Here is an 18,814-nt window from a genome sequence, read left to right as displayed (position 1 = left end):
AGAGGGCGCGGTTACTGATCCTCCAGGGTAGGGGGAGCCCTTACTGGCTCTCCTGGCCAGGTGCGCGGTTACTGGCCCTCCAGGGTATGTGGTGGGGTTACTGGTCCTCCAGGACGCAGTTACTGCTCCTCCAAATAGTAGGCGGGTTTACTGGTGCGCCAGAGCAGGGGGGGTGCGATTACTGGTCCTCCAGGATAGGGGGCGCAGTAACTGGTCCTCCAGGATAGGGGTGCGATTACTGGTCCTCCGGGAGAGTGGATGGAGTTACTGGTCCTCCAGGATAGGGGGCGCAGTTACTGGTCCTCCAGGATAAGGGATGCGGTTACTGGTCCTCCAGGATAGGAGGTGGGGTTACAGGTCCGCCAGAATAGGGAAGGGTGCAACTACTGGTCCTCCAGGATAGGGGGTGCGTTTCTCTGTTTCCCGTTCAGACCAGTGGCTCTAAGATGGCGGAGGAAACAGTGCAGAGTTCGGTTGGGCCCGGAGTTTTGCAAGAAATCTTCACCAGCCCGCTGAACGTCAGCCTCCTTTTCCTCTGCCTATTCCTCCTCTACAAGATCGTGCGGGGGGAACGGCCGCCTGAGGCCGAACCCGCGGATCGCCAAGAGGATCTGCCGCGACTCCGGAGGGACTTCACCCCGACCGAGATGCGGGAATATGACGGCGAAGTAAACCCGCGGATCCTCATCGCCGTCAATGGCAAAGTCTTTGATGTCACCAAAGGGAAGAAATTCTACGGACACGGTACGGAGACAATTGACTGCGGACATTGTGAAAATTTGTCGCTTTCTTCCCACCCCACCCTGTCCGCCTGCCCCCCCCCCCCCCCAACCACACCGCCCTGCCCTCCCCCCCGCCGCCCTGTGCCGCCCTCCCCTCCCCCCGCCGCCCTGTGCCGCCCTCCCCTCCCCCCGCCGCCCTGTGCCGCCCTCCCCTCCCCCCGCCGCCCTGTGCCGCCCTCCCCTCCCACTACCGCCCTCTTCCCACCCCACCCTGTCCGCCTGCCCCCCCCTCCCCCACCACACCGCCCTGCCCTCCCCCCGCCGCACCGCCCTGCCCTCCCCCCGCCGCCCTGTGTCGCCCTCCCCTCCCCCCGCCGCCCTGTGCCGCCCTCCCCTCCCCCCGCCGCCCTCCCCTCCCCCCGCCGCCCTGTGCCGCCCTCCCCTCCCACTACCGCCCTCTTCCCACCCCACCCTGTCCACCTGCCTATCCCCCCCCCCCCCCCCCGACGGTCTGCTCCCCTGCCCTCTGCCGCCCTGCCCTCCCCCCACCACCCTCTACTGCCCTCTTCCCACCCCACCGTATCCACCTGCCCCCACTCTCCCATGCCCTCTGCTGCCCTGCCCTCCCCATGCCCTCTGCTGCCCTGCCCTCCCCATGCCCTCTGCTGCCCTGCCCTCCCCATGCCCTCTGCTGCCCTGCCCTCCCCATGCCCTCTGCTGCCCTGCCCTCCCCGTGCCCTCTGCTGCCCTGCCCTCCCCGTGCCCTCTGCTGCCCTGCCCTCCCCATGCCCTCTGCTGCCCTGCCCTCCCCATGCCCTCTGCTGCCCTGCCCTCCCCATGCCCTCTGCTGCCCTGCCCTCCCCATGCCCTCTGCTGCCCTGCCCTCCCCATGCCCTCTGCTGCCCTGCCCTCCCCATGCCCTCTGCTGCTCTGCCCTCCCCATGCCCTCTGCTGCCCTGCCCTCCCCATGCCCTCTGCTGCCCTGCCCTCCCCATGCCCTCTGCTGCCCTGCCCTCCCCATGCCCTCTGCTGCCCTGCCCTCCCCATGCCCTCTGCTGCCCTGCCCTCCCCATGCCCTCTGCTGCCCTGCCCTCCCCATGCCCTCTGCTGCCCTGCCCTCCCCATGCCCTCTGCTGCCCTGCCCTCCCCATGCCCTCTGCTGCCCTGCCCTCCCCATGCCCTCTGCTGCCCTGCCCTCCCCATGCCCTCTGCTGCCCTGCCCTCCCCATGCCCTCTGCTGCCCTGCCCTCCCCATGCCCTCTGCTGCCCTGCCCTCCCCATGCCCTCTGCTGCCCTGCCCTCCCCATGCCCTCTGCTGCCCTGCCTTCCCCATGCCCTCTGCTGCCCTGCCCTCCCCATGCCCTCTGCTGCCCTGCCCTCCCCATGCCCTCTGCTGCCCCCTGCCCTCCCCATGCCCTCTGCTGCCCCCTGCCCTCCCCATGCCCTCTGCTGCCCCCTGCCCTCCCCATGCCCTCTGCTGCCCCCCTGCCCTCCCCATGCCCTCTGCTGCCCCCCTGCCCTCCCCATGCCCTCTGCTGCCCCCTGCCCTCCCCATGCCCTCTGCTGCCCCATGCCCTCTGCTGCCCCCTGCCCTCCCCAAGCCCTCTGCTGCCCCCCTGCCCTCCCCATGCCCTCTGCTGCCCCCCTGCCCTCCCCATGCCCTCTGCTGCCCCCCTGCCCTCCCCATGCCCTCTGCTGCCCCCTGCCCTCCCCATGCCCTCTGCTGCCCCCCTGCCCTCCCCATGCCCTCTGCTGCCCCTGCCCTCCCCATGCCCTCTGCTGCCCCCTGCCCTCCCCATGCCCTCTGCTGCCCCCCTGCCCTCCCCATGTCCTCTGCTGCCCTGCCCTCCCCATGCCCTCTGCTGCCCCCTGCCCTCCCCATGCCCTCTGCTGCCCCCTGCCCTCCCCATGCCCTCTGCTGCCCCCCTGCCCTCCCCATGCCCTCTGCTGCCCCCTGCCCTCCCCATGCCCTCTGCTGCCCCCTGCCCTCCCCATGCCCTCTGCTGCCCCCATGCCCTCTGCTGCCCCCATGCCCTCTGCTGCCCCCATGCCCTCTGCTGCCCCCATGCCCTCTGCTGCCCCCATGCCCTCTGCTGCCCCCATGCCCTCTGCTGCCCCCCTGCCCTCCCCATGCCCTCTGCTGCCCCCCTGCCCTCCCCATGCCCTCTGCTGCCCCCCTGCTCTGCCGCCCTCTTCCCACCCCACCCTATCCATTTGCCCTCCGCCGCCCTGCCCTCCCCCCCGCCCTCTGCCGCCCCGCCCTCCTCTCCACCTCACCCTCTGCCGCCACCTCTGCTGCTCCTTCCCCCTGCCTTTCTCCCTGCCTCAGCCTGTCCATTCTGCCTCCTGCCATGTTGCTCTACCCCCATGCTTGCTCTACCCCCATGCCCTCTTCTGTTCCTGCCCCTATTGCTCTGCCCTCTGCTCCTGCTCTTCTCTCTGCCCCACTTCTTTGTCCATGCCCCTTCTCTCCACTGCACCCTTGTGATAGGTTTTAGATATGATTAATATTTTCCATTCTAAGTGGTAGTTTTATCTTGCCAGTGTGTATTATAACTTGATGTTAATTTATAATTCAGATTTGGGTGAGGTAATGGGGAACACGTCTGTGCTCTCAGGTGAATGTAAAAACAGATGATCTGGTCATTTTCAAATTGTTCATGGGGTTTGGTTGTGTACAAATTGGCTGCCACGTTTCCTAAATTACAACAGCAGCCTCTTCAAAAGTACTTCATTGGCTGTAAAGCACATTTGAGACATCCTGAGGTGAAAAGTGTTGAATATAAATGCAAATTTTTTTTAAGGAGTTAATATTTGTTTGCAAGACATTTTCAAGGTTTGCCAACAGTGCACACGTGATTGCGGGGCTGTTTGTAAACTTGAGAAACATTTAACAGCCTTTACAGCTCTTACCACACTTTCAGATTACATGGGGGAGGCTTGGGGGTTGCAAGTGGTGGAACTAAGAAGTGTTTAGTCATGATGCTTAGACCATCATGGTTGGAGCAGCCTTACTGAATAAACTGATTTTCTGCCTGTCAATCTTTTGTTCTGCCTGTTATTTTCCCATCTCCCCTTCAGAAATACTTATGAACATGGATCAGACCCCCAAATTTCGGTATGATTCGGTTAGGAACCAGTAACATTTTTTAGACAAAGTTTGAGATCCCAGGTACTTACTAAGAGAATAAAGGCTCAAAATTCCACAGTTTGACACAAACCAGAATAAACTTTACAATACGAATTCAGCAAAGTAAAACTATATACAATATCTACCTTATGCTGCTATATTTAAAATTAACACGAGGTACATGTGAATTAACAGGCACACCTTGGCCAAACACACTATACTGCACTATAAATGCCATTTGTAACCAAGATCAATCCCACGGATTTCTCAGCAAGCCACCCAGACGTCAGTGTCCACTGAGTTACATAATCTTGTTAAAACTCTGATTCCCTTGTGAGGGATTTCAAGCCTTCACTCTTGAGGATCTAGCCTCTGAAATCCCTCCAAAAGTCACTCCAACTTGAGTCGCTGCCTCACAATGACTGCTCACCTGGTTTTATCTCTTCTCCTGAGATTACTTCACCTGGCTTCCTGAAGCTGCACTCCAGCACCTCCTCACGAGCTCGGTTCCAGCTCTTCAGCTACACCAAGCAGAACGCAGCTAGTTGCCTTTGCCCCATTGGCCTGCAGCACAGAGTCAATGGATCTTCTGCCTTTTCAGTTCTCTAGGGCTTCTGTGAACCCTACTTGTATGGAGCGAGCACACAGCATTTCTTTCGCTGCCTGGATCTTCTTTTGGGTCCTTCCCCGGTGGTTTTCTTCTTCTCTGTGGGCATTCCCCAGTGGTTCCTCCCTGCGTCTTGGGACTCCCACTTTTTGCAACGCCATACTGGGCATCGTGATCAGGTTTTCCGTGCAGGCATGCTGCTGTCTGGATTGGCAAGCCCTTCAACCACAAGAGGAGAAACCAGGGCAAAGCATGCACAGCCATACGTCCTGCCGCACACTGCGCATGGACTAAAACTTATGGCTTGACAGGGATCACAGTCCTTGGCCTCCACTTAGGAAACGCGCCCCACCCTGTGCGAAAGGTAAGCCAGTTTCATGACACAGACTAGAAAAAGATTGTTGTGATGTACACAATTGCGCAGATTGCTTGCCTCTTTCTCAGTGTGATGGCAGAAATGTTGTGTAGCAAAGATTGTTACCAGAACTAGCACACTACATCCTAGCGTTTGTACGTGCTATCATTTTCTTACTGTTCCCCACATATAATCAAGCCAGTTCTTTGTTTGGTCTCTTATAGTTTGAATAGTTTTTTGTCTGCATCTCCCCCACCCTGCCCCCACCGCCTCATCTTGTGTACCATCCTGGAGTTAGCTTCTAGGCAGTGCTGCATTGTAAGCAGCTGGTTACAGTGCAATCCTGCCAGAGGACTGGGAGTTCTAGCATTGCAGCTTGACTCAGCATCTCGAGATGTTGCTCGCTGTGAAAAATTCCTGTATGAAAGGGATTGACAAAGTTGATTATAGCAAGTAAGAGGTGGGGCTCGTTGAAAATTAGGAAAGGTTAAGAAAGCTGGGAGAATAGACTTGTAGAAAAAAATTACCAGGAAGCCCCACCCACCGCCCCCCTCCCCAAACCTTGTAAATGGGTTTAAAAATAATTGGGTGGAGTTCTTGGGTTAATGTGGGGGGAGAAAGAAGAGATTAAGGACTACGGTGAAAGTATGCTGCTGGGGTTGAATGGTGGAAAAAAACTGGTTTTTTGTGACTTTCCTCAAGCTCTTCAAAAATTAATTTTACTCAGCAAGAGTTAGAAATCATTGTTTGGAGTAGTGGCTGTGGGCCTTTCTTTGCATTCATGTTCAGGGTGTTGGAGCACATTTCTTCCTGTTTGCAACTTAATTTTGTTTAAATTAGTATGCTGTCCATTCAACAGATCCCCGATGGACATTGGAGCACTCACATTCCCTCTCTGTTTCAACCTGTACTGTTTGGTAGATCTAAATTTGGAAGGAATAATTTTAAAACTGTCTGGCCTTGTTTGTGAACAGCTTATGAAATACTGGTTGCGTTACTGATTACTCATTGCAAACTCTCCCAAATAATCAGTGATCACAGCTAATCTTTGCAAATGTTAGTGTATACACTGTTACTTCAGCAGTGGTTTGTTTACCCCCCCCCCAGCTCTTGTACCTGTTTGTGTAATTTTGGCATTTAGACCCTAGCTTTATTCCAAAGCAGGGCCTGCTGTTTATGTCTCTCATTGACCTTTTAAAAGCAGACATTAGTTATTCAAGAGTACTTGGGAAGTATGTGGAAATGAAGGTGACAGGGACAGTTACTACATTTTTATCAGGATGTTTGGAATTCTTTTGGATAACCAAATTTAACGGTAGAAATATGAGAGTTAGTGATTGGTATATGACCTTAGTACATTCTTTCTAACAGGACTTTGACTATTTGCTTCAGATTCTCATTCAAACCAGTAAGCTTTGGATACGATCGTTACAAAATGTCAGATGACCTTTGATCATCAGCTGTTGTGAAGAGGAATGCATCACTGAGCCAGTAGGCTCGCAATTCCTGATAAGCATCTGTGTACGGGCCATCACCGGTACCAAAAATACACATGGCAGTGCTTGAAAGTAATCTTGGTGTAGGCCAATGGATTTCCCTGGCCGTACTTCCTTGAGGAACAATTCTCTGATCAGCAAATGCTGATAGCTTTGTTCCCCTTGTTTAACAGTTTTACTTCGTCTGGTTCTGTGTGCTAGTCTGAGGATCTGTTTGAATTGTTCAAGTGCTGCAGCTAATGGCTAAAAATGGGCTCTGACCTGTACACACTATTCAAAATAAATTCAGTTGGTTGCAATATGGAGTCTGCCAGCATGGTTGTTTATCATGTAATTTCATGGTGTTTCAGTTCTCTATCTTTTTCTTACGTACATATGGTAATTAAGTATTTTGATCCACCTATAGCTGAAATAAATTAGACAGACTGGCATCTTTATTTAATCTGGTACGTTGGTATGCCTAAATCTGCTTGGATATAACTTCAGGTATTGAGGTGTGGCGAACGGTTGCACTTGTAAAATTTACTGTGATGTTAGCTAGAGTAATCAGTCATCCAGCTTAGCAAACCCAACATGTTTTAGCATGTAAAAGATTAAATTGGTTAGATCTAAAAGTAGGACCTAATATAGCCGGTCTTGCTACATCAGATCTAGCAAAGTCGCCTTGGACTGAGTTGTGTCATTGCCTTGAACTGCACAGTAAGCACAGGCTATTCTGTAAGGAACATCCGTTATCCCCTCCATCTCATCCTGGTAGACTTTCTTGTGGCGTTTCAGTTTTTGTAACTGGCGGCATTTCCTTTTAACCTTTCTGATTAACCCCACTAAAATTCAGTAACATTCCCTTCTGGGGGCGTACTCCTCATGGTTTGAGATCATGTTAGGAATTTCTTTAAATACTACTTCTCCATCTGCTCCTCTGTCCACTTGGAGGGGAGCACGCTATCCGTTTCTTTCCTCTGTCAGTACTGCTTTAGTGCTGGCTATTGGAAAATGCACAAGATGATGGCAGAGGAAATGCGGTAATGTTTGAAGATAAAACTCTTGTGTTTGCCCAGCTTTTCTTTCTGTAACACCTGGAGGTGGGTTAATACGGTAACTGGATAAACCCATGCATTGTTATACATGAAATCCAGTTGTTGGGATGTACAGCCTACATACCTGGCACAACATCATACCCAACCAGCCCATGCTCGCAAAACTCACAACATGGTGTCCAACATTAGATGTGATTCTGTGATTGGACAATCCTGATTGTGCTCAGAATTACACAAAATCAATTTGATTATCAGTCGGATTCACAGTGTGGCTCATTTATGTATGCTACAAGCTACATATATTCACACACACGGATAAAAGCAAAAAACTGCGGATGCTGGAAATCCAAAACAAAAACAAAAATACCTGGAAAAACTCAGCAGATCTGACAGCATCTGCGGAGAGGAACAAAGTTAACGTTTGGAGCCCGTATGACTCTTCAACAGAACTAAGGAAAAATAGAAAAGAGGTGAAATATAAACTGGTTTAATGGGGGGTGGGACAAGTGGAGCTGGATAGAGGGCCAGTGATAGGTGGAGATAATCAAAAGATATTATAGACAAAAGGACAAAGAGGTGTTGAAGCTGGTGATATTATCTAAGGAATGTGATAATAAAGGTACAGATAGCCCTAGTGGGGGTGGGGTGGGGGGAAGGGATCGAAATAGGCTAAAAGGCAAAGATAAAACAATGGATGGAAATACACTTAAAAATAATGGAAATAGGTGGGAAAAGAAAAATCTATATAAATTATTGGAAGAAAGGGGGTGGGGATGGAGGAGAGAGTTCAAGATCTAAAATTGTTGAACTCAATATTCAGTCTGGGAGGCTGTAAAGTGCCTAGTCGGAAGATGAGGTGCTGTTCCTCCAGTTTGCGTTGAGCTTCACTGGAACAATGCAGCAGGCCAAGGAAGGACATGTGGGCATGAGAGCAGGGTGGAGTGTTGAAATGGCAAGCGACAGGGAGGTCTGGGTCATGCTTGCGGACAGACCGAAGGTGTTCCGCAAAGCAGTCACCCAGTCTACGTTTGATCTCTCCAATGTAGAGGTTTTCCACCCACGGTGGTTGACAGGGCCTTCAACCGTGTCCGGCCCATCTCCCGCGCATCCGCCCTCGCACCTTCCTCTCCCTCCCAGAACCATGATAGGGTCCCCCTTGTCCTCACTTATCATCCCACCAGCCTCCGCATTCAAAGGATCATCCTCCACCATTTCCGCCAACTCCAGCATGATGCCACCACCAAACACATCTTCCCTTCAACCCTCCTGGCGGCATTCCGCAGGGATCGTTCCCTCCGGGAAACCCTGGTCCACTCCTCCATCACCCCCTACATCTTGACCTCCTCCCACGGCACCTTCCCATGCAACCGCAGAAGGTGCAACACCTGCCCCTTTAATTCCCCTCTCCTCACTGTCCAAGGGCCCAAACACTCCTTTCAAGTGAAGCAGCATTTCACTTGCACTTTCCTCAGTTTAGTCTACTGCATTCGCTGCTCCCAATGCGGTTTCCTCTACATTGGAGAGACCAAACGCAGACTGGGTGACCGCTTTGCGGAACACCTTCGGTCTGTCCACAAGCATGACCCAGACCTCCCTGTCGCTTGCCATTTCAACACTCCACCCTGCTCTCATGCCCACATGTCCATCCTTGGCCTGCTGCATTGTTCCAGTGAAGCTCAACGCAAACTGGAGGAACAGCACCTCATCTTCCGACTAGGCATTTTACAGCCTTCCGGACTGAATATTGAGTTCAACAATTTTAGATCATGAACTCTCTCCTCCATCCCCACCCCCTTTCCGATCCCTCTTTTTTCCAATAATTTATATAGATTTTTCTTTTCCCACCTATTTCCATTATTTTTAAGTGTATTTCCATCCATTGTTTTATCTTTGCCTTTTAGCCTATTTCGATCCCTTCCCCCCACCCCACCCCCACTAGGGCTATCTGTACCTTTATTATCACATTCCTTAGATAATATCACCAGCTTCAACACCTCTTTGTCCTTTTGTCTATGACATCTTTTGGTTATCTCCACCTATCATTGGCCCTCTATCCAGCTCTACTTGTCCCACCCCCCCCATTAAACCAGTTTATATTTCACCTCTTTTATATTTTTCCTTAGTTCTGTTGAAGAGTCATACGGACTCGAAACGTTAACTTTGTTCCTCTCCGCAGATGCTGTCAGACCTGCTGAGTTTTTCCAGGTATTTTTGTTTTTGTTTCACACACAGGGCCCTGTCCTTTGCAGAACAGAAGGAGCATGTCCATGCATTGTGCCATTTTCAACTAACCTAAAGGTTGGGCGGCAGCCATTCCCTGGTGCATTCTCCATGGCAACTCCTCTACCAATCAGGGTCCACTTGCCAGCCAATCAGCACTCTCTTCTCATGCAGTATAAATTGTTGTTCCCTTTACAATTGGAATTCTTGTGAACTGTCCTGATGAGTGCAAAACAAAAAGCTCCAACAGCATGTCTCTTTTTTTCAGCAATACATGTTCTGTGCTACCAAATGACTATTTAGTTGTATCCTCAAGACTGACCCAGCTGAGACCCAGCAAAGACTAAGGGTTGAAGATAAGGCTATTTAATGCAAAATCCACCCGCTGATAATCAGGAAAGCTTGTTTTTTTTCTCTCAAGAACATAATTTCCCCTCCCCTGTCAATTGATTTTTCACATTTAGCTAGAGCAATCACTGATAAGGAGCTGAAAAACCCTCCTTGGTAGAGGGAGGAGTGGGTGGAATGGAGTGGTCTGGCTCACAGCAGGCATGTCTGCTGCTTTCTGCCTGCTGTTGATGCTTAATGTTAAGTGTCGAAGCTTTACAAGCAGGAGCTCCCAACCCTCAATGCACAGAGCTCCATCAAAAGTGGCTGTGCATTTTAAGTAATGTTAGACTATCTGTTACAGCTCAGCACCTCAAACTGCGTCAAGCTGAATTGCTTTTGTTTCCTTGGAAGAGAATGTTTTCTATGGGGAACAAATGAAGGGCAGTAAGTCCCGAAACCGCCAGGGCTATGGAACAAGTGCTGGAAAATGGGATTAGGTTTAGGGGCTTGTTTTTCAGCTGGTGCAGACATGATGGGCAGAGTGGCCTCCTGTGCCATACATTCTTCTAAATATCTGGAAAGGAGGAATGTGCAGGGATGTGGGGAGAGAACAGGGAAGTGGCAGTATGTGAATTACTCCTTAGGAGAGCCAGCATGAACATGATGGGTGAATGGCTTTCTTCTGTGCTGCAACAATTCAATGACCACAATGTTTCTGTAAATGTGCTCCCGTACAGTTCCTGTTGTGTTGCTGATTGGTCCATGCTCAGCACATGATACTGTCGGCCAGTTAGACTCCTCCATTATTTTATGCCTGTACTTTCCAACCATTCTTTCCATGTGATTGTTTAGTTTTATTTTAAGCTTTCTATTTCTCGTGTTTCACGTTCTTCACCTCGGAATGGATTAGCTGCTCTGTCAACTTAAAATCTTGCCTCCCCTCCAAGTACTGATGCTCTTTGAGGCCTGATTTGCTCAGCTGTTGTGTGACTTGGTACTGATGCAACCTGGTACCTTCCTGACTACTTGATCATTGATTGGGCTACACTGGCATTTAGTACTTTGCTATTGCTCCTTGGAAGATCATCTCCAATCTTTTTTATTTCTTGCCATACCTGTTCCTGTTCTTCTTCCCTTCCTCTCCCCACCCACAACCCATTTTCCTGACAAGCAACCAGAAGTAAATATAAAACAAAAACAGAATTACCTGGAAAAACTCAGCAAGTCTGGCAGCATCGGCGGAGAAGAAATCAGTTAACGTTTCGAGCCTTCATGGCCCTTCGGCAGAACTGGAGCATAGTTAGAAGAAAGGAGAAACATAAATTGGTTTAAGGTGGGTGGGGGGGTGGAAGAGACACATTGAGGGTGTGGTGTGATGATTGTGGAGATGAGCAGATAATCAAAAGATGTCAGACAAAAGGGTCAAAGAGGTGTTGAAGGTGGTGGTCTTTGTCTGAGAAAAGTGCTAATTAAGAATGGAAAACAGGATATTCAAAGTACAGCTCTAGTGGGGGTGGGGTGGAAAGACTAGAGGTTTTAGTTTTAGATTTAAAAATAATGGAAATAGGTGGGGAAAGAAGAATCTATATAAATTATTGAAAAAAAAAAGCGGAGGGGGGGAAAAGAAACGGGGTGGGGATGGGGGGAGGGGGAGTTTAAGATCTAAAGTAAATATATAAATAAGAAGTAAATATAGGTGGACTGGGGCATGGTTGGCTGTAGCAGTTAGATTGACCTTTCTGCAGTGCCCATGTTAGGTGGCTGGAAGTAGGAACAGGGATTGCAGTAACCAGAACCCATCCCATTTAGAGCCTGATAGGTAAACTGATAACTGAGAATTGTTCATATGGTATAATATTCTTCCAAAGAATGATGGATGAAAACAAATCTAACAGACACAAGTATGTGAAAGAGACAGAGAGCGAGATGAAGACAGAATTCAAGTACAAAACAAACAAAAACATTGTTTCATAATGACTGTTTTCTGCCATAGACAACACCACACATCACCTAACCAATAATGCAACATATGTGACCACTTACTATGGCAAAATAGATACTTCACTACAAGTAACATCTTTAAAATACATACCATTAACAGTTAAAAGTAAAAGCCCAAGACTTGAAAATGTGCTGTCAGATTCTGGCATTGGTCTGGTTAATGGGACTGACTTAGCATCTCTGTTACCATAGCGGACTGGGATTTCCAATGGCATGCTAGCCGTTCCACATTAATATCTCAGCAAAATTTCAAGGCCAGAGATTAGAAAATTTGAATGTCAGAAGAAAATTTCATCCACCTGACTCAAATATTATTTATGTTTAAGCATGTATGGCCTTGTTTCCTGGAAGAACTGAAATTTTTCAGTTGTCTCACAGTTATGATTCTCAATTTCATGTTGTTTAGTTGATTCCTCTTTATTAAACAAAAAACTATAGGCTGAAAAAGAACTCCTACAGTTTCTCATCCGTACAATTATGCTCTAATTAATTGCCATGGGGCTATGCCTATGTTTCCTGTGAGGCCATTTCCCCGTGTCACAGAACCTTTTATAAAGAAAGAAGTGTTCGAGAGGGGAAACAATTGCATTAATAAATTACTTTTTTTGCCTAGAGGGTCCTTATGGCATTTTTGCTGGAAGAGATGCATCAAGAGGCCTTGCTACATTCTGCCTGGATAAGGAGGCACTGAAGGACGAATACGATGACTTGTCTGATCTCAATGCCATGCAGCTGGAAAGCCTTCAGGAGTGGGAGATGCAGTTCACCCGTAAGTATTCTCATTGTTTGGTGATGGAAGCCTGAACCTCCATTTGTGTTGTCTAGGCCAGGGGACTCTAATCTCTCATTTCAAATCCAGGAAATGTAGAAGAGAGGAGGAACCACAGACATAATTAAGCTCTGTTCTGTTGTACAACCATAAAACCTCTGCATAATGTTTTCTCACTCCACAGTGTATTAAAAAATTCATTTGTTTACAAATGCCTCCGGATAGAATCTAATGAGAAATGCCAGCTTCCTATTGCGAATCCTTATGGATTGCAGATCCAACTCTTAAAAGGTTTTGACCGTTCAACTGCACATTTAATGCTCCAGAATCTTGCCAGTAGAGATTTCCTACCAGTTGGTATTTGCTTTCTTTCCTGGAATGGGAGAATGTTCATCATCACAAACTGAGTTTTCTTTTAGTTGTCACTAAGTTGTGATACTTTATTTAACATCATTTGGTTGATTCTCCTGCCTGTGCCCTGTTTATTGAGGAAGACATGAATGTTATAGTTAACATTGTGGAGGAGGCAAATGTACAAAAGGTTTAAATTTTTGGATACTTAAGGGATATGGGGATAGTGTAGGAAAGTGAAGTTGAGGTCAGTGATCAGTAATAATCTTATTGAATGGCAGAAAATGTTTAAGGGTGCTGTGTGGCCTATTCCTATTTCTTAGGTTCTTATATGTAGCAGAGTTATGTACTTGGCTTGGATAAATACCAAAACCAATGCTACAAGTGATGAAATTGCCACATTCACAGAATGGTCTGAATTTTAACTTGTGCTTGGGCTCCTTAGACTTCCAGTAAAACCTCTAAAGTTCAGAATCCAATTAGAGGATGGAAGTCTCTGTACAGAAGAGATAAAGAGCCTTACACCACAGAGGAGATTATGAAGCAATGAGAGCATTCATCTTTAACAGCTAATGCTTCTTCTGCAATCCTCAGAAAAAGAAGACTGGTAGTGTTTCCAGCTTCTAATACCAAAGCAGATAAAGTGTGTTTTCTTTTCATATAGCTATGTAGTTCTCAATATTTCTCAATAAATACTTATACTTGCACATTGTAAATTGGATAAATCTACTTAACTTGTTAGGCTCAACCTAACAACACAAGTTTTAGATATCAACTAATTTTACTAATACCAATTCATTTTTGGAAATGAACACTCTGGCCTTTCAGCTTTTTAAGCATATTGTGTTAGCAACTCTGTTGCTTGGTTTCTCCTTCTATCATCAAGGTCCTGTTGAGATTCCCATTGCAATTACAACCACTCAAGTTACTACATCCTTAAATATTGACTTGGTTTCAGCTTCAATCACTAACTCTAGTAAAGTGAGCCTTGACTAGTGCTGGCATTCCTGCCTCTGCGCCAGATGGTGCAGGGTTTCAGTAGTCACCCAGACAGCCCTGGTAAGTGAAGACTGGACCTCCACTCTGACATCCAATGGGATACCCCTGTCTGCTGGGTGTGATGAGCTGTTCTTATCATGTGGGAGCCCTTAAAACCTCTTCCACCAATAAGAATGAACCACCCTATGGGTTAGTGTAAAGCTGGATACAACCATGGAAGGAACACTCACTTTGCAACCTGTTAAAACTAAATCTTTTCACTCCTTCACATTCTTCTGAGGAGTGAAGTTGGGAAAACAAAATGACTAACTCTGGTAGTGCATTTCACAGCCTCGCATCCCTTTTTTGGTTCTCTTGTATCTACATGTTATACACTCCATAATCAATCTGTTCCTATCTATTCTGTCTCAGTACTCCATGATTCAAATCACCTTAATTCTGCAGCTGTTTTTCTTACAACATGGGTTTTGTTTTTGCTGAATTTGCTATTGGTACAAATACACGTCAGATTTAAATGAGTAAAGTGAATATTTTGTTCTCTCACTATCTTTATTATTACCAATCTTGAGTTTTTCTCTTTGAATTTTAAAAAATGTTTGTGGGAGGAATGCTTTGAGAATCCAAGTCTTTGTTGTGGCTGGTGTGGTTTACTGGGATCGAAGGCTTGATGCAGCTTGTTTGACTTGATCTGTGTAGAACGAATTTATTGTGAGCTGGAGAGGGGGGGTTGTTATCTTCTCTAACACACACGCTGCTGTGAATGGGCCATGGAGTGATTTACCAGAGAAACGGAGTGAGATAGAGGGTGAGCTCTTTTCTCTTTTTGCTTAGGGGCACAATGCAGTGGGAACTAAGATATGTGTCCCAGTTCTCTTAAATTGCACCTTTTTTGGGACATTTCCTAAGACTGGAATGTTTAGTCAATTTGAATAAAGACCTTTTAACAGTCATGCTTGCTTTCTCCGTTCCCAATCTTTTCCAGAGAAGTACTATTATGTTGGAAAACTCCTGAAACCGGGAGAGGAACCCACAGAATACACGGATGAAGAAGATACGAAAGATGGAAAAGAGGCTAAAGAATTGAAAAAGGAATGAAGTTCCGCAGTTTGAAGAGATCTATTTTTGTAGAATTGATCACGCAACAACAACCTTGTATTGAATTTTTGAAGTAAGATTTCTGTGGGGTTGGGGAGGGCATGATTATTGCAACTGTTCAGTCTCATCACTTTGACAGATGTTTTGTGGTGGTGCATTGAGTGAGGGTGTGGAATAAATTGCATGGAGGGAGGTATGTCATTCTAAAAACAGCACTGAGCTGTAAATATTGTAAAACTGTAATGTAACACTATTTATCCCAGCCAAGGCAGAGCAGCCTAGTCTGATAATCAAGCTACCCAATTCAGTTAGGATAATTTGAAAACGTAACCAATGTTTTCCCTCATTTCTTTAATAGGAGAAGGCAAAGGCCTTTACACACTAGAAATTAAGTTTGGAGAAATGCATTGAAGGTACAGCAGGGAAACAGGCCATTCAACCTGGCCAGTGCGGGTTGATGTTTACCTTTCATGCGAGCAAATAGTATTAATCACATTCCCGCTGAGTTAACCTTTATTTGGCTTAAGTTGAGCTACTAGCAGTGTTTTTGTTCCAGAAAAATGTGCAGCACCAGTTTACAGCTGTGTAGTTACTGTAAGGTCAGCAGTTAATTCTGTTCAAACGTTGCTTGTCTTGTGTAAATGCAACAGAGCCTTTCTTATCAGTTGCAGTGCCTCAGTGGAAGTATGTAGCAATATCTGAACAGGATAACTTTCTGAGGGTCGTGTTTCGCGGGAAATAAGTGGAACAAGCTCAGTTAAAACCACATTCCCTTTAAAATAATGGGCCTATGAAGCAAACCGTTTTAATATGCATGTGAAATCATTCCAGCAGTTAACCAACAAAAGAAAGCAGAACGTTTTTTTCTGTAGTTTTTCTAATTGTGGGGATAAGGTGACCTGTTTCTATGTCATTCTATAATCCTTGTACAACAGCCGACACAAGTGGAAGGCTGATGTGTGTCCTCTTCAGAGAAATGTGCTTTGTAAAAAATAAAATTCAAATCCCATGTTTGCAGTAAATGTATGCCTGACCAGGTTAAATGTTGCATACTAACAAAGTATGATTGAATCTGTACAAATACACATCAGATGATACTGAAAGGCATCCGTGTTTACTTTTGCTGAAATAAAGAATGTCGTTACTTGGAATTCAAAACATGCTGATTTAATTGTGTAAAAGTGAGAACTGTTGCAGTACAGTTTACAGGAAGTGTGATTCTTCATCAAGACTCCTCTGGCACAGTTGGTAGATATCCTTAAGGGTACAGTAGTGTCTTGGTTATGGTACTGGACCAGCAACCCAGAGATTGAGAGTTGAAATTCCGCCAAGGCAAGTTATGAAATTGTTTTCAATGAGCCATGGTAACTGGTGCATTGTGCCAGATAATAACCTTAAATTGCAGGATTGGCCTTAGAAACTCAACTAACTCATTAATATCCTTCAGGGAAGGACACCTGCAGCTCCCTGCACCATCTATTACCCCTCCCACAACCCCCACCCCCCCCAACAAACATCTTCTAACTGACCTTGTACTGTGAGGTTAAGGACCTTTTAGTTTAAAGTTTTATCGCTGATTTCAAAATCCTCACCTTCAAATGTTCTTCGGTTTTTGTTTTAGTATCGAAATTTGGTTTAAATAAAATACTTGGTTACATTTTAAGGGGCAATCAGGAAAAATCAGTTTTAATCTTGTTCACTAAAAAATGCTTTACGGAAAAGGATACATGTGCTCTTGTGATAAGTAACCTTGATTACAAAACACTCAAGCTATTTTAACAGTAAAATACATTTTTAATATTTTTGAATGAATTGCAAGTCAGTGTCTGCTAAAATGTATATTTAAAGTAGTACATGATTTTACCTTGAAGCACTAATATTTTAACATCGGTCTTGAAAGCTGGTGCTAAAATTTAATTTTGCAGCATGTGGTGTGACTGTTCATTTTGCATCATTGAGCGCACTATCCATTTTCTTAACAGCTGTGATATTGTTAAAGCTCCTCATTTTGTTTGTTTTGCTTTGCTTGCAGTTTGGAAACTCTTAACACCTAGATGCGGATTTTCACTCCTTTCTTGTTCCATCTCCATTATAAGCCCTAAATGCTCTTTGCTTGTCTGATTATCATAGGTGTTGATCAGTGATGTTTGGGTGGCCAGTAATCAATGTTCCTGTCAAGTGTAAAAAAAAAAGTCCATAAAGTTTTGTTACCTCTCTTTTTTTGAATACCACTTCATTTTTCTTTTATCGCCACGGGTCAGGTTGTGAAAGTGACAGTCCTTAAAATCTCTCAAACCTGTGCTTAATGAACTTGGCTCAGATTATCTCCTTCCAGAATTTGGCACTGCAGGTTGTGTCCTGGGATACGTGCACTCCATTCCAGTGATGACATTTTTCATGAATGTGTCATTACAGCATTCATAATTTCAGGATCCACTTCTAACAGGTCAATATCAGTAAGAAATTGTTCCTTTTTCTTGATTAACCTTACCCCCACCCTGCCTTCCCGACCCTACCCCACCCACTCAACTCCATAGCTTTATAGGAAATAGCTGGAAATTGATGTTAAAGGCCTCTGCTGGATCTGAATGCCCTCTGAAGTGGCTCAACAAGTCACTCAGCTGCAGAACAATTGCTATGATAGGCTCATCACCACCTCAATAAATGTTTTCTAGTTACTGTGAATCGAAAAATTATAACTGCATGCTGCATGCAACAGAGATTTGGACAAACTGGAGAAGTGTGGACGATGGCAAGGAGAACACTGAAGTAGACAGTGGATTGTATGAGGGTTTCAGCATGATGGTGGGGGGTGTATAGCAAGAACTGGGGTGCAAACAGGCAGGTAATAAGTTGCACAAATGGAAGTATGTGGTCTTTGTGTTCGAGAGGATACAAGGTTTGATTGAAAGAATTCCAAAGTCGGGTTCAACCTGAGTGGAAATGGAATCAAGTGAAATTTGTGATGGTTGCAAAAGTATTTTCAGCATTCGTGATGTTGCAATAGGAGCAAGATTCATTCATGACTGGATGTTAGCAAAACTCTCAATGCAAAGGCAATCGAGAAGTCAGGGGAAATTAAGCTGGTTGTCATGTGCCCATGTGTGGAAGCTGACCTGTTGTTTGATGATAGTAAAGGGTAGATCCTCAAGGTAACGTATGAGGATATAATGAAAAGCCATGACAGGAGATGTTTTGGCTACATTTGGATAAATGGGACAGCAACCAAGTCTCACTGAACTAGAGAAGCACAAGAATTTTTTTTGAAGATTTATTGAATACAGGTTAATGATGATGACTCTGTTGCATATGGAAAACGGCACCTTCACAGTAAAATGAAACTTCCAATCTCAGCTGGACAGTGTGAAAGAATGGAAACAGAACTTTCCATTTCTGATAGTGACAAATTGGGTGAATGAACCAAGACTCTAGGTTGCAGTGATAGAACACACCTACTAAAAATCATTGCTTTTTGAGCCCAAATTGTCTCAAAAGTTTTGATCTGCACTGCAATTACATTAATTAAATACCACATATCACTGCAACTTAGTGTTGGTTCGCTCACCCAATTTGTCACTATCACAGATGGAAAATTATGTTTCTGTTCTGCACCTTAACACTGCCTGGCTGAGAATGAGCTTCATTTTACTTTGGAGGTGCAGTTTTCCACCTGCAAAAGAGGAGACATCATTAAATTAACCT

The 18,814-nt window shown here is 46.3% G+C and overlaps 2 protein-coding genes across 2 annotated transcripts in view; one reads left to right on the top strand and one right to left on the bottom strand.

Moving 5' to 3' along the window:
• The first annotated feature begins 294 nt into the window (after window positions 1-294).
• LOC144683996 (membrane-associated progesterone receptor component 1-like) lies at window positions 295-16,270 on the top strand. Its single transcript, XM_078547660.1, has 3 exons — window positions 295-744; window positions 12,512-12,667; window positions 15,000-16,270. Exons 1-3 carry the CDS (start codon window positions 447-449, stop codon window positions 15,110-15,112), a joined length of 567 nt encoding a protein of 188 aa, XP_078403786.1. The 5' UTR covers window positions 295-446; the 3' UTR covers window positions 15,113-16,270.
• Window positions 15,262-18,814, bottom strand: part of LOC144683992 (A-kinase anchor protein 17B-like) — a 37,116-nt gene continuing 33,563 nt past the window's right edge. Inside the window, exon 6 of the mRNA XM_078547653.1 lies at window positions 15,262-17,283. Coding sequence (XP_078403779.1) covers window positions 17,237-17,283 — 47 coding nt within the window. The 3' untranslated portion in view covers window positions 15,262-17,236. The remainder of the gene's footprint in view (window positions 17,284-18,814) is intronic.

The sequence above is a fragment of the Cetorhinus maximus genome, chromosome 8, assembly GCF_964194155.1.
Source record: "Cetorhinus maximus chromosome 8, sCetMax3.hap1.1, whole genome shotgun sequence".
NCBI classification, from domain to species: Eukaryota; Metazoa; Chordata; class Chondrichthyes; order Lamniformes; family Cetorhinidae; genus Cetorhinus; species Cetorhinus maximus.
The sequence above is the reverse complement of the archived record's forward strand: the minus strand, read 5'-3'. Positions and strand labels throughout refer to the sequence as shown.

What these genes read in the sequence shown, in the direction of transcription:
- LOC144683996 (XM_078547660.1), top strand. Translation starts at nt 447, where the DNA reads ATGGCGGAGGAAACAGTGCAGAGTTCGGTTGGGCCCGGAGTTTTGCAA. An exon ending in GAAGAAATTCTACGGACACG is followed by an intron (nt 745 to 12,511) that starts GTACGGAGACAA and finishes TTTTTTGCCTAG; the next exon opens with AGGGTCCTTATGGCATTTTT. An exon ending in GTGGGAGATGCAGTTCACCC is followed by an intron (nt 12,668 to 14,999) that starts GTAAGTATTCTC and finishes AATCTTTTCCAG; the next exon opens with AGAAGTACTATTATGTTGGA.